Source organism: Limanda limanda, chromosome 13 (genome assembly GCF_963576545.1).
Source record: "Limanda limanda chromosome 13, fLimLim1.1, whole genome shotgun sequence".
NCBI classification, from domain to species: Eukaryota; Metazoa; Chordata; class Actinopteri; order Pleuronectiformes; family Pleuronectidae; genus Limanda; species Limanda limanda.
The window spans coordinates 15,989,704-16,011,240 of NC_083648.1; the positions used below are offsets into that span (position 1 = coordinate 15,989,704).

The 21,537-nt window shown below is 43.8% G+C and overlaps 1 protein-coding gene across 2 annotated transcripts in view; it reads left to right on the forward strand.

The window, feature by feature from the left end:
* Positions 1-21,537, forward strand: part of epha4b (eph receptor A4b) — an 80,251-nt gene that overhangs the window by 35,542 nt on the left and 23,172 nt on the right. For both annotated transcript variants that reach the window (XM_061083843.1, XM_061083844.1), the window contains 5 exons: positions 6,538-6,693; positions 10,136-10,471; positions 11,406-11,518; positions 12,546-12,708; positions 14,671-14,779. In XM_061083843.1, coding sequence (XP_060939826.1) covers positions 6,538-6,693; positions 10,136-10,471; positions 11,406-11,518; positions 12,546-12,708; positions 14,671-14,779 — 877 coding nt within the window. The remainder of the gene's footprint in view (positions 1-6,537; positions 6,694-10,135; positions 10,472-11,405; positions 11,519-12,545; positions 12,709-14,670; positions 14,780-21,537) is intronic.

The window sequence follows — 21,537 nt, forward strand, 5'->3', positions numbered from 1 at the left end:
AAACACTGTAAAAACAGCACTGCAGTTACAAGTACAAAATATTGTTTGCAGAGATTTAAAATTATTTTCTTCCTATTAAAACATTAGTTTCAATAATACAAAACCTTGTTTATTATTTCAAGCTTCCAAACGCACAGTTTCAACCTTTCGAAGCCATTTTTTCAGTTTCAGTATATGATTTGATATTTATCCCACAGATATCACTGTTTCTTGCTTTCTCTCTAATATAATGACCAGCAGTCAATGAACTACGGTAAAATAACCACCAGGCCATGATTCAATCATTTGATAATGTGCAGACACAAACACAAAACTGTCATATTTTAAAGCTAGTCATTTAAATTCTTTCAGCTAAATAATAAGAACCTCAGGCTTTCATTTGACAATAGTCTTCACTTATAATCATTTCTGGGAGGTCTTGTCACCACATGGAATAAATCTGCAGTAATATAAATGATATATTCTGAGTATGTGATACTAACTGTAACAATGCAGTTAAATACCTGTACATGCCTTTAATTGTTCAGGAGGCAGTGTGGTCCATAGCGTCCTTACCTGGTATAAACTGTTCTTCACTGCCCTTAAATGCCAGTGGAAATAGTGAATCTTTAATTATTTCTTGTTAACAGACATTGGAATCAGATGTTAAATTTAAGTAAGTTGACGGTTGGATGTATTCCACTGAATCTCTCTGGAAGGCAGACGCCCAAAGTGCTGACGTTCTGTACCAGTGAGCACCAACTCAATTGCAGCACTGAAAATCATGAATACTGTTTGTTCCCAGTAGATTGGTGGCTATTATAATCAAATTGCAGTTGCAAACTTGCATTTAAAACACACAATATGGCAAGAAGCCCTTCAATGCAGTTTAAATGGTTGTTCTAGCAATAATTTTAACATTCACAAATATTATTAATTCTAAATACTTGCATTTACATGACTTTGGCAAAGAGTGAAACATCATATCATTCATCACTGTCTGATGGTCAACCATGTATTTGATAATTTTTGAAATATTTTTTTATATATATTTTGAAGGAACTGAATATGATTTTTTCTGATAATTTATCTTTGAAGTTGTCATTTCATGTTAGATCATGATCATGACTTTGTAATGTCTGTTGGTGTATCTCATAATAATCAATCCTCTGGGCTATAAGCATTGGGAAATAATTATGTAACAGATATGGTTGGTTGACTTTTATGTCAAGTGTCCCCTAAAAATCTGCTAAAACAAATGGTTGACGTGATTTACTTCAGAGTTTTGTTGATGATTTCTTGTGTATTGGTTCGGATGGTTGCAGCATCCACACTATTTTTACAGGATAGAAGGTGTGCGTGTGTGGGTCTGTGTGTGCGTGTGTGTGCGCGCGCGTCACAGGATTAGTAGTTATGGTGAATATTATGGTGTTAAAGGTTGTTATGAACTCCGATTAGGGATTAGAGGATGTCAGCAGGGGGCTGAAGCCCGGTGCTGACATCTCTATTCCTCACACACATACGCATACGCACACACACACACACACACACACACACACATTTTATACTCTGCTCTCTACAAAAAGATCCCCACCACACACACACCACTACATTACTTCCACTTATTAACAAGGGAAATTGTTGGCGACACAAACACTCTCAGTTGATAAAGTCTCATGTCCTGTTCACACACCAATATTCAGTACAGCACCATATAACACACAATGACTTGTTCGTACCTAGATGTGTGTTGTTTTTTTTTTACTCGGCACATACGTTTGTTCAGCATGAAGACATGTCAATTCGACCAAAAGCATGTTTCACGGGCGTGTACACACAAGTACAAACACACAAGTACAAACACACACACACATACGTTGTGCGTATGCGACCCCGGTGGCCGTAAAGAACGTCACATTCAATCTCGTCAGATTTCTCCAGTGACGCTTGATGTATCAATTTTTAAGTAGTTGGCCTCAACTAACACTGAAACACACACACATACACACACACACACACACACACAAGAGCACACATACTCACACTCAAACAAGCCGCTCTGTGCTCCTGGAGCTGTGGCACTCGAGGGGTACTAGAAGGGTTCCATCTTGAAAGCCTGTTGCCATGGTGACCATTATGGAGCTCATCTCCCTTGGGCCAGCAAGCTTTACACAACTTCCCTCTAAGAAGGACACACACGTGCATACACACACAAACTTTCACCCTCATGGTATACCACCCGCACCCATCCACAAACATAAACACACACACACACACACACACGAGTTGTCTCCTCTTTCTGCCCTTTATGGTAAAGCCGAAGGGGAGCCAATGTTTATCTTGGACCAAATGTGGCAGAAAGCAAGAGAACAAAACAATTGGTAGAAGATCCAGAAATGATGTTTTTAAGACGTGTGGAGCAGAAGACGAAGTTCACAGCGAAAGTCCGAGGAAATGTTGGTTTCAGAGAAGTGCAGCTGCTGCAGATGTTGTGTAAGCATGCAGCTGTCTGGCTGAATATATTTTAAACTTCAACTGAGAATGTGATGTTTGTGTTTCTATGTGCGTGCACTCCTGTGAGAATCTGCACTGGCCTTTTCTCATGCAAATGGTACAAATGCATTCCCTGAGCTGAACCCTGTACAGTCAGCATCTTCTGTCATTTATACAAGCAGCTCCAAAATGTTTTATAGTGTGCTGTAACCTTTCAGTCACACGTACACGCAGCTCATCACAGGACACGCTACAGATTTCACAACAGCGTGGTTTCGTAGTGTACGCCAATATGAAACATCACACTCTTTTCGTACCATACCTATAGATGACCCCTTATTTGAGTTAGCGTAAAGGCTGCATTTATAAGTATGTGCCTGCTTGTGCGTGTGTGTGTGGGTCCATGTGTGTAGGAGACATTATGTTCCTCCCATTGCAGTTAATTTTGGCCCACTTCTCTGGAGAGGTTTGTTCTAACACATCACATTCATGTCATGCTATGTAATTAATCCTAGCTTATGAAAGAAAGTGAGAAGGAGAAGTGCGTATAACAATCTGTCAGTCATTTTCGGGAACATTGGAGGAGTCGACCATAATTTTGATCATCGTCAAACTAATCAAATATGGAAAAAAATTCAGCGGTTCCAGTTTCAGAAATGTGACGATATGCCGCTCTCAGAAATCCTCGGCTTTGCAGTGTTGGTGGATATAATATAACCAGAAGCAGCACTGAGAATAGCAATGAGGCAGAAGATGCATATAAACCAAAATCTGATAAGAATTCAGTACAACGTATTTGACCCACTGTTAATATACATATAGGGATTTGTAGTGCTTTAAGCAGATATCCTTGTAGTTTGGGAAATGATTATGGACTTTTTAATTATTGTGAGTCATTTTATAAATGGTTAAAGAATAGAATCAGTAGTTGCGACACTGAAAAACAACAGAAAAGCCTCGGAATAGAGCAGCAGTCAGTCATCTCCGAGTGTACAGCGTTTCCCCAGAGGAGAAAGTTGGGCTGTTCCCTTCTCAATCAGTGTGTGGTGACTGAGGGTGTGTCCTGAGTAGCAGTACTATATCATATCTAAGAGCTATCGATTGGCATAAATACACTGAGTCTCTCTGGTGACTGGATGAATATTTAATAAGACACTGGATCTGAGGCCAGTCTTTGTCTTTAGAAGAAACACGTGCACTCACATCTCACACATTCACACACACACACACACACACTCTACACAGTCAACTGTTACTCTCAAGATGATGCAAATTTAGAGTTAGTTCACAGTTTGACAACATACAGGAGCTTTTGCGACTAAACTTTTCCTCTCCTGTGTGAGTGTATGTTTATGTGAGCACTGTCTCACTTCCTCAGCCTTCTTGTCCCTTTTTCATATCTACGGTAAATCATTAATCATGGGGGAACCAAGTCAAGTAACACATTTCCCATGGGGCAGACACTGGGAGTAGCTCGAGAGAGAAAAAAGGGCTAGAAAAGCAGGAGAGAGAGCGAAGGAGAGGGGGGGGGAAGGGGGGACTTTGAGAGAGAAAGAAAAACTGGAGTGAGAACGAGGTGGAAAAGCAAAGTGGAAAACAGAAGAACAAGAGATGGAAGCTCCACTCGGGGAAGGCCAAGCTCCCATTCTTGAACAAAGTTTTTTGATCGGGCAGTTGTTCGGACGCCAGGCCTGGCATGGGGCGTCCTGTCTGTCCTCTCAGCACCGGGGTCCTTTGTGCCTCTGTGGCAGGCCTGCACCCAGAGCCAGGACTCTCCGGATGAAATGTCTCCGGAGAAAAAGCTGCTTTTTTTCCACCCTGCTCGCACAACCCAGCCAAGAGGAACACACACACACACACATTAACACACACACACACACACCAGCACAACACATAGGCACCCATTACCTTGGAAGTTGACAGCAAGGAGGAAAGAGAGCACAAACCCTTTGAGAATTATCACTCCCTTTTCTTTCTTTCTTTCCTTCCTTTATTTTGTTCTCTCTATTTCACACCTACACACACACTCATTCCTTTTTCCAGTGTTCTCTCAAGTCTTTTGGGGATTGTGCTAGTGGACTTTGCTCCCCGATGATGAATGATTTGCCTAAAAATACTGTCTGCATGCAAGCGAGTGAGCACAGCGTCCAGGTGGAGCAACTTACCTCCACAGTGAGAAATCACACTACTTTTAGGCCACTTTTAAAATTCCTCTATCCGCAGGTTAACCACAGCGTTGAGAAAGCGTGTGTAAGTGTGTGTGTGTGTGTGTGTGCGAGTGTAATAATTTACAGCCTTTCTGGGACGAGTGACATGTAGCTTGATTAAATCCGTGACCTTCACCACCCGCGCAAGCAATCAGCAAGCAAACACACACACGTTCACTCAAAAACACCCGTTCACTCAGTCACGCACACACACACACGCCGCATACTTAACACCTCCTCACACACGGGCGCTCAGCATACCAACATGCAATCAGCACCTGGTGGATTGTAGCGCATCATTGATCCAATCGATTCACAAAATACAGGCACACACACACACTCTCTCTCACACACACACACTCTCACACACACACACACACACACACACACACACACACACACACACACACACACACACACACACACAAAGCTATCGGATTGTATTTGAGACACCCTCATTTCCCTTACATGGGGTTTGTGCACTGCAATACTATTTACCACAGTGGCAGAGCAGGCTTGCGAGGATGGGAATACCAGGCAGCCTATGAATGTATAAATAAATACTCGTGTAATCTATATTCAGATTACTAAAGGGAAAGTCAGGAATTCCATTTTACTGCCTTGGATTCAAAAGGGAAATCATTCAAGTCCCCAGTCTATTTCCACATGCTGCTGCTTTTGAGCACCGCACGGTTTTCCCTCCCCAGTTTTATGACTCCACATAATGACTAAATATTCAGCCTGTGAAACAGCCATAGCAATACTCATATTATGGTACTGTGACTATTGGTGTGAGTGCAGCTGTGTTTTGTTTTGTTCCCCGTTTTGCCCGAAGATCTGAGTTTTATATAACAGAACTGGCAGTTGATCTGCTGTTGAACTTTGTTATTGCACAGTACGACCCTGTGGTTATACGGGCCTTCAGCCTGATGTATCTCTAATGTCACGATATATCAAATCAGACTATGTTTTCTTTTTCATTGCCATCGGTGCTGCACGGCACTTCTTATGACCTATCAGTATCTGTTGTGTCCCTGTTGTGTCATAACTCCTCCTGTCGTTTTGTACCTTTTTCAAGTTTCTGTTTTCCCTTGTACTCTTCTGAATCCTTTATTTTAAGGAACTATTTTTTTTAGCATTAATCGTCTCTATCAGTTCTGACAACATGGAAAAATGGAGACAATGCTCAAACAAAGTCAGCTGGGCCCCAAAAAACGACCTGAGATGTCTGTAAGCACAACTACAGGGGAAGAAGGAACTCTGTCTGTAACCTGTGGTGACTGTTTTATACGGACAGTCTGCGTAGTAATTCCCCTCTTTGCTCTCTTTCAGTGAAGTCTGGAAAACCCTGACCATTTGTTTAAATCCTCTCAGATTATGTGATTTCCTGTGTTTCTTGTCTCCTGACATTGTTTTTGGCAATCTTGCTGTGTTCCAAACACTCAATGATTACTTTGGCAAGTGTAATGTCATGGGAACCAACGTAAATGATGGCCCGAACTACAAAAACAAGAACCGACTTGTAATACACTGGAATTATCCCTAAAAGCATTTGTAACCATGTGGGGATTTCTGGCACAACTTCTCTTCTCCTCTTATAAGGTGTATAGAGAGGGGGGGAAGCATTAAGGAAAACTTTTGCTTTTAGCTTCTGGCCTTCGTCATCCTCATGCAATATATTACAAAGAACATTTAGATGGTATTTTACATGTGTAACCCTTGAGAGCATTTAGCAGCAGTTTACTCTGTCTGGAACATTTAAAAACTTTAAAAAGAAGTGTCTCGATGATTATGCCCTGGCACGTGCGGCTGCATTATCACATCGTCTAACTTCTCTATTGTCTGTCTCCTTGTTCAGCCTGCAGACCTGGCACCTACAAAGCATCAGCCACGGACGCCTACTGCACCAAATGCCCTCCTCACAGCTCGTCCCCACAGGAACAAGCAGTGGAGTGTGTTTGTGAGAAAAGCTTCTACCGCGCTGAGAACGACCCACGCTCGATGGCCTGCACACGTGAGTTGGATCGAATCAGACACACAGGCAATAACTCAGACACATGTAAATCGTGTTGGCCACAAACATAGTCATTAAAAAAGATGGAGACAGATTTCCGGGCCTACATGCTGCATACACAGTTAAATATTTGCATTTAGATGTTTACATTTCATGTTGTACAATGGCTTACAGTTACAATGATTGGATTACATTTCATTTGATTAGTCTGCGGTGTGTTCCTCGAAGAATTTACATTGCGTGGCTGTTTTTCATTTATTTATTTATAATCCTTCCATGTGCTCCTTCGTCTGCTATTGGATTACTAAGCACTAGATATACAGACATTTATATGACACACACCCACACACATCCATGTCTGCCAGTTGTGTGGTTATGGCACACAGATATGTCAGATGGGAAAACTGATATGGGTGATTCTCATTCTCTGTCTTCCTCTCGCTCGCTAACACACAAACACACACACACACACACACACACACAACACCAATGACTGTATATGAAGATTGACATAACATAATAAAACATCTCAATCACTGCTTGTTTGGCGGGCTGCAGTAAATGCCATATAACCTGCCCCCTCCATGTTCAAATTACATCACCAGCGCAAAACAGCAGCGGTTGTTCCAAGGATATTTCGCCTGGAGGAAGTGGACACACATTGCACAACCCAAACTTACACAAACAAAGAGCCAGGGGGATCAGAGCACATCCTCACGAAGGTAGACGAAGGAGAAAAGAAAAAGGAGTAGGAGGAAAGGCGGAGCAAAAGGCAGAGGCAGAAAGAGATGGATCTAGGTAGACTGAGAGGGATGTGGGGGGGAAAGGACAGTGACAGGTGGGGGAGAGAGAGAGAGAGAGAGAGAGAGAGAGAGAGAGAGAGAGAGAGAGAGAGAGAGAGAGAGAGAGAGAGAGAGAGAGAGATGGAGAGAGAGAGAGAGAGAGAGAGAGAGATGGAGAGAGAGAGAGAGAGAGAGAGATGGAGAGAGAGAGATGGAGAGAGAGAGAGAGAGAGAGAGAGAGAGAGAGAGAGAGAGAGAGAGAGAGAGAGAGAGAGAGAGAGAGATGGAGAGAGAGAGAGAGAGATCCTGAACTGAAAAAATACAGAAGACCTCTCACACGCACACACACATAACCCAAACCCATTATCAGATGGGTAACACGCATTAATCAGTGCAGCAGGTGAGATGTGACAGGTATTATCAGCTGGAAATGAGTAAGGGTTTGTTCAAATATGTATGGGCGCACACGCACACACATGCTCTCTTGACTGGTGAAGAGCACAGAGCGGGATGGAGAGGAGAAAATGAGGGGAGCGGGTGAAAGACATGGAGAATTACACTTAAGACCCAGTCGGTGAATAGAACACTGGGGGTAAATAGTGGACTATCGGAGGGATATAATTTAAATGTCATAAAAGGGCCGATCAGTAGAAACGATGATGATGGACAGTTAGGTGTGGCCCAGGGCAGTGGGAGGGTATGGTTTAGAAAAAGACAGAATTAGCAGCCCAGTCAGCACATCCTTTCAGCTGATTTATGACCGACAGCCTCAATTATCCGCAGCGTGGCTTCGATCCCTGATGCCCACGCTCAGCCATCCCCCATCACTACCCGCTCTTCAGAGGCCTTTTGCTGCTGGGAGGGCTAATCAGAAAAGTCCCAGGCCCTGCCGGCAGGCCCCCTGGGGCCCACTGCTTAGCCAAGGCCTGATGAGATGTCAGGCTGAATGGGCAACCATACGGCCAAATCTCCATATGGTTGAGATGTCTGCACCCTTACTGCACTGTGAGCAACCACAATCAGCCATTTCCTTGCCTCATACAATAAGAAGGAGGTGGTAAACACTTACCTCGATGGTGTGCGGGTGGTTTGTGGTTTGCTCAAGCTGACAATCTTGGTAATATGTAAAACTGATCTGCCAATGAAAAAGCACAGAGGCCCATGTTTAGACTTACCAGTGGTTGCACAACCTGTTAAATCTGTGAAACTACATCACTGTGTAAATTAAAACAAAATTGCACACACATAGGCCGCTAATTCATTTGAACAGGATCTTTGTTGTTGCCAGCATAGAGGACCCACGGCAAGAAAAACGCAGGGTGATCCTCTTTGATTCATGTTAACACACGCACGCTACCCTATGATCTGTCCTATTTAATTTATTCTCGAGTCTTTTATTTGAAATACGCACAATAAAATAATATATACATGCATTAACATCCACAAGGGTGAGCACGAGGCTTAGAATTTAGTGCTCACATAAAAGAGTGGAATTCAAACTCTCAGGTTTATTTGGAGACTAAATGCTTCTTTAGTCCTATTTTAAACACTCTAGACTTTTTAAATGTATGTATCAATGGAAACAGACTGAATCTGAATGTCTAATATATGTAAAATAAAAGAACATTTGTGAACTTGCCTGAAAATGATTACTGACACCCTTTTTGGTCTCCAACTCTACGCTACACTAATCATTCCAGTGGAGGTTGAGAGCAATATTAACTACTCTAAATCATAAAATGTACCTGACTCATGAGAAAAACGACTCAGAGCACTTTCAATAGATCATTGTCCACTCGCTATTTATTGTCTGCAGTGCAGCGCCCAAAGAGTATCAGTTACATTCACATGGTGAAAAAGAAACCTGCAGCCTGGAGTCTGCTATTTAACATCTCATGAAGTCTCTCTGAAGATGAATTCAAAGTTTGGTTGTGTAATATATCCTCAAAGTGTCACGTTTACAATCAGCCAGACTCTTCTCATCACTGTCTGTTCCATTAATCGAGCGCTAAGTGTCCACACTCTGGCTGGAGTCTGTTCATTCATTTCTAATTCAATCAATGTGAATTGTGTTTTAGAGAGGAACTGTATTAAATCGCTAATGAACAAGAAGACAATGCACGTTTAGATAATGTACATTTGGGGGGGGGGGGGAAATGACCAGTAGTAGTGCTGTTGAGCAATTTAAGGGTGGAAAAAAAATTGTATTAAGTCTTTTGTGGCTCCAGGGAAAGTTGCACAGAATCTGACAAATGGCCTGGAGCAATATCGCTTTAGTCAGCATAGATTGGCCTGAAACTGACCTCTCACCAGACCTCTGTGGCCTGCTCTTCAGCTCTGCCTGAGGCGAGTGGCTCAAGGCTACAAAACACCTGACTCTGAGCTAACTGTCAGCACTCAAGCTGCAGGATGTCAAATCAAAAAAAAAGAAATCCCTGGTTCTCTGATTGCATCAGCTTTTATCCTTTTTTAATATCTTTCTTTCTAACGTGAGTCTGGACATGTTATAAGGGCTGAACTCCCATCGGTCAACTACATTTTTACAATATGTTTATTACGAATATGCACAACAGCTTATTTAGTTAAATAGTTAATTTTATGTAAAAATAACAAAATTACAACTTCAGAAATATAAACCTTTGCCCTGTTTCTTACCTCAGGTCCCCCGTCTGCTCCAGAGAACCCAATCTCCACAGTGAACGAGACCTGTGTGACTCTGGAGTGGTCTCCGCCCAGAGAGACAGGAGGCCGAGGGGACATCACCTACAGCCTGCACTGCAGGAAGTGCTCTGGCGACGGCAAAAAGTGTGCTCCCTGTGGTAGCAGCGTCCATTTTGTCCCCAGGCAGTTTGGTCTCTCCTCAGCCATGGTGCTGGTCACTGACCTGCAGCCGGACTCCAACTACAGCTTCACTGTGGAGAGCCAGAACGGAGTGTCAGATTTAAGTCCAACGCCAAGAGGAACAGTCGTCATCAATGTCACCACGTCCCAAACAGGTGAGAACATACACACATATTCTGGGGTAATGGCTCTCCTAAAAAAATAATATTTTCCTTCAGGGTTTCAGTGATATCTGCCTTTAAAGGCTGATAAGAAAATTAAATCCTCTGGGGAAGAACATACTCATCAGCTTGAACTGGGAATTTCGGGGCAAAGGGAATGGGGTGTTTTTCAAAAATCGCCTCCTGATTGCAGTGTCCTGACAGATCAGGCTTTTACATGGCAACTGTAAAATTACTGCTGTGCTGCATCACTCTGATAGCACAAAATGACACCTCTGCACCTCTGGCTGCACATATATAATCATATGTGCATCCCTCACAGTATGGACGTGTGGGAAATTGGTGCAAGAGAAGTGCATATGACAGGGTGGTGGTAGCTAATAGGCCTCTCACTACGAATGTGTGTGTGCAATCACTAGAAGGGGGGGAGGTGAAAGAGGTGTAGGAGGTTGTTAACCTCATTAAGATCCCCACATGTCCCAAGTGCTGCTCTCCACCACAGCACAACACACACATACAGTTACACAAACACATGACAGACACACAATTTCATCCCGCTCGAGCATGTGCTCCAATGTGGGAGGCTTGGGTAGGAAGTCACAGGGCTTTGGATTTGTGCATTAGTAACACGAGCAGGTCACACACAAGGCACACGCATGTCACACATACACACATCATAGACATACTGTAATCACACATGTATAAAACACCTCGTGAGCGCCCTCATTAGCGGGATGACGCATTTCAAATATGAGCCGTTTGTCTCATTATAGCACAGAGGGTATCCATCTCTCCCCTCGCAGCCTGTGCTCTCTCGCCTTCTTTCTCTCCCTCTATTCATGCTTTGTCTTTCACATCTCGTTGAACTTTCCGTTCTCTCTTTGTCGCTCATGTTTTCACCCTCTTTTACCTTTTGTTTCCCATTCAGTGAGCGTCGTGCTGAAGGAGAGGCGGAGCAAGGACAGCGTGACTTTGGCCTGGCAGGGGCCAGAGAGGCCCAACGGAGCAATAGTAGAGTATGAGGTCATCTATTACGAGAAGGTGAGAAAGACCCACGCACAGTCACACCCACACGCGTTTAAAGAGGCACTCCAATAATTTCAAGCATGATACGATCAAAGTGAACACAAAGCCTGCATTACAGACCTGAGGTGAGGATGGGTGTTTAACAGGCACGAAGCTGTTACCCTTCGGAAAGATGTTATCAGTTTGGGTTATGGGAATTGTAGGATCCATCATTTCTGCAGCTTGAACTACACATTAAATAAAGGTAATGTGAAGGTTATTTAAAATGCTTTCCTTCTCCTCACCTAGATGTCATATTGGATATTGGTTTAGTCTCAGGATGTGTCTCTCTCTTTCTCTCTCTCTCGCTCTTTCTCTCTCTTTTCTCCAATCTCTTTATCTCCATCACCTTCTCCCTCACATGTCCCCTACTGCTCACACCAAGCCAATTAACCACACATCTGTCGAACCAGCCTCGTAAAACACGGCCAGGGTGATGAAATTAAGCGCGTGTGTGCGTGTGTTAGCAGGCATTAGCCGTAAAATAGTGTTAATCCGTGTTGTAGAGTGTCTTCCATTAGGTAGAGTATCAGCCTCACTGCAGGGGATCAGCTTACTGACAGACACACTATTCTTTATTCATCCTCCTACCTACACACACATATTTTGTAAATGCATGCACACGCACCTACAAGGTAATCGAGTAATGAGGCATAGTGGGACTTGAGTAACTGCATATTGGCCCCCAAGAGGATAAGATTTGGGACTTGGCAGGTGCTCATGTGTAAATGAGACCAAATGGTCCAGTGATGAACAAATGAAAACTTGTGAGGTGTATTTGGCCCCGGGAGACATTTAGATTCAACAGTTTGAAGTTTCTATTATTTCCAGACAGCACGGTCTGTGGATACCACAGTCCATTCCTCTTTTTATAACCCTTCAGAGTATATCTATAATCTCACCCCCTTTTCACCCACGATCGTCTTATTTCTCAGACACTAAATATTATCTATGAAACTAAGTATTTAATTATCTCCTCCTTTCACTCTTATCTCTGCTTCAGAATCAGCGGGAGCAGAACTATACGGTTTTGAAGACTCGCTCCAACATGATGACAGTGGACGGACTGAAGCCAGGCACCACCTACGTGTTCAGGGTCAGGGCTCGAACCGACGGAGGCTACGGCAGCTACGGTGGAGAGATCGAATTGGAAACCAGCCACGAAGGTAAAAGGATGAATCACATATTTCTCTTTTCTTTAATATATAAATCTATTGTTTTGGCGATGAGTATAACCATATTACATCAACTGCAGTCAGAGCCTGATTCATCGTCCTGCAATTTAAATCAATCCTCTGCTTGGTTGTGAAATAGCAATAGTATCTGAATGCTGAAAAGCATCCCTGAATACATATCAGGTAAAAGGAGACAACCCAATTTCGTAACAAAGGAAAAACAATCTGTCTGCCCCCGTCACAAATCATGGTCACAGACGTCTGATATATTCTGCTGCCATTTGGTGGATTGGTTTTAACGTGACTGGTTTGCCTGGGCGACTTACATTTCAAGACTATTTTCTACGCCTGCAACTGCACTGTAACACCGTGATCTGTGTATAGAGCAACATTTGTTTTATTGATGAAGGACGCTGGACACTGACATAAAGGAATTTGAGTTTCGGTGACCCCACCCAAGCCAGGTGAGCTGACCTGATGAGTCGGGTCAGGTCTGTGCACATCTTCTTGGGTTTTGTTAAACTGCAAATGCCTGAAAACCTTGTGCTTGGCTTGGGTTCGGACACAATAAGCAAAACGTCTGTTTTTCGATAGTTTTGTATTTGGCTCCATCGTGTTTGGACAAAAACAAAGTGCCACCTGAGAATGTATTCTGTAATCACACTTTGGGAAAAGGGGGGAGCAGAGAACAAAAAAGAGAAATCCATGCTGAGTTTGATTCAGCCCAGTGGGGACAGACAGCTTCATGCATGCTGCGTGGTACCGCTGGCATGTTTTCAAGTTCTCTGTCACTTCTCCTTTTCCTCCTTTGTTTGCTGTCATCCACTTTCATTATCGCTTCATTATCTGCTCCAGGATTTTCTGCTTTACAGGCCTCATAACGTGCTCTTCAATGTACGCATTGATTCCCGCACAGGCAGGCGGAGGGGGATAAATCAGTTAATGTATAGCACTGCACTATAGATTGTCTGTGTAGCATACAGCAGGCACACATTAACCTACTAATCATTCAATAATCAATCAAAGTTGGGCTGCGTTTCTATTCCCATCTGGCAACAAGAACAAGGAATCTGACTATGAAGCTGATTGGGACTGTGCCCTCAACCCTCTGCTTGGAGCTCACGATCCAGGTTGAGTATCATTGTATACAGAGCTGCTGCTGAACCTTCATAGCAGAGGGTCACAGTCAAGTTCAGTGCTGAAAAATACAGATTCTGACTGATTCAGCCAACCCCCTGGCAATCATCTCAAGGTTATCTAATCAGATCCATTCCATTGATTGTTATGGAAGGCTAGTGTATGGGTGCACCAGTAAATGTAATAGGAGATCAATGCTTCTCTGTGGCTGCCTTGAGGCATTAATTTACCTCCAACACACACGTATTCATATATACAGGGCACTCACACAGACACACACGTACCCACTCATGCTTAGCTAAGCCAGATAAATGGGGTATTTGTTTTGAGTAATGGCTCGATAGGTGTGGCGTAAAAATCGATGCGTCTTTGCAGAAAGTTCTCGGCGGTAGCCTTGTTACATGCAGTGTTAACATATCCATTTGGACAGCGCGGCCGAACGGGAATAGTTTTCACGTCCACTCTCATACGCTCATAGGCAATGCAGCGAGGGAGAGCGCTTTTCATCAAGGACCTTACTTACTATTCCACCCACCCACCTCCCTTGCTCTCTCTTACCCATTTGCCGCTATCTTTTTTTTCCTCCTCTCCTTTAACCTCTGTCTTTTATCTCCTTTTCTATTGCTATCATATTTCATTTCATTCTCTTTGCCACCGCCACACTCACCGTCCCCCTTGGTGTCTTTTTTAACTCTCAGCCTCTCTTAGTCTTTTCATCCCTCACTTTACTAGTGCACAAAAAACATCCCCGGCTTCTTTTCATGCTCCTTTATGCTGGTTATAGTAAAACGCTGTATGCTCTTTGTCCCTGTCTAGATGTGCTGGCTATCGGGGACCCCAACCAGTCCACCATCCTGGCCGTGTCCATCGCTGGAGGAATCGTCCTCCTCATCTTCCTGGTGACTTGCTTCATTGTCAGCGGCAGGTAGGGTCAACACTGAAGAGACACTGAGGCCCTCTACACATGATTGAGCTGCACCACAGGATCAGGCAGAGAGCACAGGGTGAAGTGCAGGTTTATATCACCAACATGTCGCAGGCAGCTGTTAAGTCCTGAGAAATTACAATTTAACAGAGGCTATTTCAAATTATGTATTTGAAGAAGGTAAAAGTAGAAGGTAAAAAGTATCCTGTGACCACTTGTGATCAGATCTCTCTCCCCGTGCAACATGCAAATAAGCATGTCTGTCATTTGGTTTCACAAAGACCAAAATATGATGTTTTTACCCAGTGTGTGTCTGTGTGTTGGCTGACAGTGACGGCTGCTGAGTAGATGGTCCTTCATGTGTGGCTCGAGACACATTTGAACACACACTGTGAAAATAATGTGGCCACAAGCATCCCAGATCATCCCCTAATGGTGTCTGAGTGATCAGATCACAGGACACGTAGTGGACACATTTGGGTGCATCCAGACCTGTACTTAGCACTGTCTACTTGTGATTGGATCAACCAGGTCTGAACGGGGTCTTACATTCACAGTCTATCTCTAAAGATTTGTGTTTAAAGTAGGAAACAGTGGGATTGGGGCTGACAGTTACAGACAAGCCAGTGAAGCGGAAAGTATTGAGAGACATATTAACGCTTTGTCAGGTTTGGTCTTTTTGTGGGATTTGCTGAAAATAACAAGGCAGCAGAATACTCACAGCTCTGAGCTGGTGTTGGACGGCTTATATACACACTGTGAGCTTTTTTGTCGATTACAGCGAATGCTACTGACAGCTGTAATCAGCATAGGGTCACCAAGAAAAACGGTACTTTCTGATTAGCGCTGATAGATTTGCATCCACACTCTCCCGTTAGGAAAACAGTAGTTCCTGAAGGTGCAAAGCTAATCTGCCACTTATCATATGTAAAAAGGTTTTGTGGGTAATGTTCATTTAGACACAATGGTTAACACACACACACACACACATACACAGACAGACACACACACACAGACACACACACACACATCCATACACGGGCTGGAGATCCCCCACTTGGTCTGGTCCTCCGCCTCCTGCTGAGGGATGTGGGTGTACCAAAGCAGGGCCTCCAACTTTGACATTTATCCTGCTGCCGAAGCCCAAGTAAAGGCTACGTTTTCCGTATAAGAGCAGAGCCTCTCTATGATCACTCTCTTTGAAGGTCAGGCTGCTGTTAATGCTCTGTTTCAAAGAAGGCCAAAAAGGAGAGGAAGATGAGAGGGAGAAAGGAAAATAAAAAAACGCCGATTGGTAAAAGGTGAGGAGATGAAAGAATTGGAGCGAAAAAGCTCTTTGGATCAGTAAAAGAGGAACAATGGGAGAGGAGAGGAGACGAGAGGAGAGGAGAGGAGAGGAGAGAAAGGGATGACAGGCATCTGTGATTTACCGTGACCATAACTAAATGTTTATCCTCTATGAGCTCCGACTAGATTAGCGACATGTTAGGGACGGCACACACGCAAACACACACACACAAAAAAAACACACACACACACACACACACACATCACCATGCACACACTAATGCACACATACTAAAAACGTTAGTATTGATTCAGGTGATTGCTTATCAGGCTGAGTGCTCTATTCACTATTGACGAAGAGGGATGTAATTAGTGGAGACTGTCCAGTGTGGTGTGTGCACAAACACACACACACACACGCACGCACACACACACACACACACACACACACACACGTATGGCAGGTGAACAGGAGCACATCAACATCTTTTTAATCAGAGGGGAATTGTGAGACTGAAAGAAATCGGTACACGGTGTTATGCACTCACATGATGACAAACACACACTCACACTCGACTTATCAGGCTTCACAGGCTGAAGGGGTGTTAACTAGGTATTACAGAGGGGTCGATGCACCGCCATCAATTCCAGGTCCTCCTCTTCCTCTCTGTCTCTGTTTCTGTCTTTTTTTAATTTCGAGGTTGGAACGCTTGGGATGAAATAGTGTTGATTACTGCTTTCTACTAAACAACATGTGCACATCAGTCAAACTGTGTGTGTGAGTGTAGCGGCGGAGTGCGTACAGTCTTTGTAACTGAGGGATGAAGCGAGGATCAAAGCTGCATCACTAGAGACACAGGAGAGATGGAAAAAGTAAGAGAGAGAGAACTCTGGGGGGGTAAAACATAGGGACAGAAGTGAAGTAAAGGGGAGACACAAGTGGAGGATGAAATAAGAACGTATTAGAAAGGCACTGGGAATGACAGACTCCAGTGAGGAGAACCGAGGAAGTGCATCTGAAGCACGTTTGCGCCGCTAGAGAGCTACATTTTGAGATGGTGTGAAAGATAGAGAGAGAGAAGAGGACAGCTTGAGAGGGATGGAGAGAGAACAGGGCAGATTGATGGAGGGAGAAGCAGAGCCAGCGGGGGGAAAGAGAGCGGGGCAAGGAGCGAAAGATGAAAAGGTAGATTAGAAGTGCGTTTGAAAGAGGTGGAGTGTGTGGGGGGGGGGGGGGCAGAAGGGTAGGAGAGATGATGGGTTGGTGATTGCACTGTTGGGTGCAATAGGAGTTTCATGCTTCAGGTCTGAAAATAATGATTGGTCGGCCTCTTCTTGTGTTGTCCATACCTCATGCCTTTTCATCTCTTCCATCTTATCCGTCAATCTCTCTTTCTCTCTCTCTCTCTCTCTCTCTCTCTCTCTCTCTCTCTCTCTCTCTCTCTCTCTCTCTCTCTCTCTGTGTGCTTCTGCTTTTCTCTTCATTGTGTGCGTCTTTTGGCGCAGCAGCTTTCATTTCCTGTTCCGTTCCCCAAATTTACATCCGGATGAAAAAAAAACCCCTCTAATGTATCGAGAATCTGATGTATGTGCTGAGACCAGTTCAATGTGGACAATGATTACATTGGGATTGAAATTGACACCGGGAGGCAGCCAGGGTTGAAATGATTTCCCGCCAGACATTTGGTAAGGGCCCTTTCCCCCCCCTAAATGCCAGCTGTTTTAATCATTCCCCCAATGTTCACTAGACTGGATAGAAGTGCTGGTGCCTTTTACACCTGGTAGAGCATATTTCGAACAGCCTGATTGAAGGTTTTTTTGAATCGCTGAACTATAATGTAACAATGTACAGTGCGCCCACACAGTCTCTCTGTCTTCCTCTCTCTAACATACCCACACATACACACGCTCGCCGCACTTCCTGCAGCCTTCGCTGGCAGCGTGCTGAACAGCCATGCCTCATAAACGGGCTGATTTGCAGGCCATTCTGTTCTGTCCTGTTCTCGTTTAATAAAGTGCTGTTATGCTATTGTTACCGCAGGAGGGAAAACATGGGGGGGGGGGGAAAAGCTGAAAGCTCCTCAGACGCGGCACGGCGCTGACAAATCACATCAGTTATTGCTGTGTTCGTGCGATTATTGCTCCGCTGCGCGTATATGCCTGCGTGCGTGTTTGTGTGTGAAGTCGGTGCTTTTTGTCCTCCTGAGGGTGCTTTGGCAGGCTGGCCAGCGATGGGAAGCTATAGCTGTCACCTGGCATGGCCGTGGATTCAGCAGATGGCCTTTCACTCAAAAAGCGCTTTCTCCTTTGGTCCTCACTTTTTCTCGCTCCTTGTTAAACATGGTACAGCTTCTGGCTGCCAGCAAACACGTATGTAGGCAGGTGTGTGTGTGTCTAATGATTCTCCACCCTCATGCCCATGATCTCTTCCTCTGAAACGCTGCAGGCTTTGGTTGATCACCAGATTCCCGTGGGTCTTGATTTTAACGTGGGAGTTTTGGTAAACCGTCAACATGAAGTTGTTCCATCTATGTTTTGTTTTTTTCTACCATCGTCTGCTGTGCGTTTCTTAAAAAGCTGCGTTCACATAACCAACCCTGAACTTTTCTAGACATTCCTCGAAGGAGCTGTAAATGTGAAGGCAAGCGTCTGATTCACTTGGACCAGACACTGGGCAGACTTTACCCTGCCAGCCCGATAGAATAAAGTTTGTGTAATGTCCAATTGAGCCCATGTGTGAATAGAGCAAGTTATTGTCTGAATTCGCAGCGAGCGAGGGGGCGAGTGTTGATGTCTTTTTTCTCTCCTGCCTCATGCACGACACTCTGCGCTGAAACCAAACAGATTATTTCCAGTATGTGGGAACGTGTCTCACATGGAAAATCTCTGGTTATGCTCTTCATGTGTTACAAAGTTCATATGTAAGAACAGCTATAGTCTGCCTTCATGGATTACATCTGCCGCCAGAGCTGGAGATATTCAGCAGGGGTTTATCGGCTGCAATCTGTTACAGAAGATGCCTCAAAATGTCCAAATTAGGAGTAATTCATTAGATACTTAGTAAAATCAGCTGTATAATTGACTAAATCCGGCTTTAAATCTTCATTGATTACTCTCCTGCAGGTTTAGTTTTTTTTTCAGAGATGGAAAAAAGGAGAAAAGAAAAAAATAGAGATCCCTCAAGTTTGAGAAAAACAACAATTTCTGAGCGAGTGAAAGGTCGTATGAGAAAGGCACAAAGGAAAGTGAGATGTCATTACGGGGCTGATTCTAGCCGAAAGACTCCTCGGTCTCACTAATAGAGAGCGGCAACAGCTCTACCTTCCTAACACAATAGCACGTCCTGTTGATGTGCACATTTGTGCGCGTAAGCTCTTTCACCTCCGCAGCATCTGCTGTGCAGCCCAGGGTTATTCTTAAAAACTTAATGACAGAAAAGGGGGGAGAGGAAGCCTGATTGAAAATAAATTAAAAGGGACGGGAAAGCACGCGCTGATGGAAACATGCTGTTGAGAGAGCAGAACGCGGAGTTAAGAGGTAGTGAGAGAAAGAGACCGAGGGACACTAATTGAGTGTGAAACAGCTCGAAATGTTCCGAGCGTGCCTGGTTGTTTGGATTTCAAAGAAGACGTGAGAAAACTAAATGAAAAAAACAGCAAAGAATGAAAGTAAGAGGAATAAGAGAGGGTTTTCTTTTTAGTTTGTATGTGAGAAAGAATACAAAAAACTTCAAATGCTTTGTTTTAAACCACAAAATAACAAAAACAGGATATATAAGAAAAAAAGGGTCAGGAACAAAAGCACAATAATAAAGTCGTGATTCCCAAATATGGTGAATTTGGTGGGGGCAGTAATCAGCTAATGCGATCTTATCCCTGTGGGTGGTGTTGATCTGTTTGCTTGATAATGGCGCTAATAATGATTTGGCAGCCAAAAGGCTTTTGTGCATACCAACCGGATACAGAGCAGGCCAGTGAGCGGAGGTGTGTGTGGGCATATATTCAATGATGATGGTGGTGATTATGTGCATAATGTCATTAGACAGATTTCTATGTGATGCTTGGATGCCGGTGCTTTCAATTACTGCTGCTATGCTTTCTCACATGTCGCCAAATACAGCTCCGTCTGCAGAACGTCTAGAAAGTGGCTCACAAGCAGTGCAGCGATCGCAGCGAGTTGCCGCAGGTGCAAAAACTATTTTACAGAGGCTTCATGTAATTGAGCAGACGTTGCAGAGGAAATTCATCAAATGTCCCACAAATATAAGACAAGGCTGTTTTAGGCCGGAGTTTTCAAGTTTATAGAACATTTAAATCCATTTACAGGACACACACACACACACACACGCACACACACACACACGCACAAACACACTCGCACACACTCACACACATATGAACATATGTGGAAATGTAATAGGATCATGACCTAATCAAGTTGCGTCAGTGTAGTAACATCATTAAGGGAATTAGTTTCACGCTGATCTACACACCGATGTGTATATGCAAATATAAATAAACACTTCTCTTAATGATTCAGATGACGTGCACCTCTGCTCCCCCCCCATCAACCCCAATTCATCCTCTCTCATTTGACCTTCGCACCAGGTTGTTAAAAATTCTGCTACATTACATCAATTACTGCAGCCAGCTCCAGAACCCCCCCCCCCCACACCACCACCAACACCCTTCTCCTTTCCTTTCCTCTGCTCTCCTTACCTTTCCTCTCCTCTCCTTTCCTTTCATTACCACTCTCTTTAATGAGCGGCAGCCGAATGAAATGCTTCCAAACAGGGTGTTAATGAAACATAGACAGATTTATTAGTCATAACTCTTCAGCTAATCATTTCCCCTTCCTAATAATTAGCTCGAGCTGAGTAAATCTTTTTACACTGTGGTCAGAAAGTGCTGAGCCAGAGCCAGACACGGCCCAGATGAAGAGAGGGAAAGAGAGCGAGACAGATGGAGAAATCTTACTCACTTGTTTTTCCCGAACACTCCGTTACATCACACGCACAGTTTGTTTGTTTTTTCATGCCGTTTTGACTCTTAATTAATTATCCACAATCAGCTTTCATAAACCTCATTGTTTATTAGCAACCGAGCAGCGACTGCATTTCTGTTTTTTTCTACGTTGGAGACCGAGGCTTCATTTTGCTGTGAAATAATGAGTGAAATTAATCTATTGATTTCATTCCCAGTAATTATTTTTTATTTAATAGCTTGATATTAAATGGAATCAGCCATTATCATGAGTAATGATTACAGCAAGATACCCACAGCAGGGTGCGTGAGGTGGGGAGGACAAGGGGTGGAGGGGATAGATGTGTCATTTTATTGTGTCATGCCGAAGGGGGTGACTAATGATTTACTGATTTCATTTTTCTAGTCATTCTGATTAGCAATGGGGAATATAATGCGGGGAGACGGGAAATGAAAGAGAAGAGGAAAGAAAGGAGTGAAGAGGAAAGG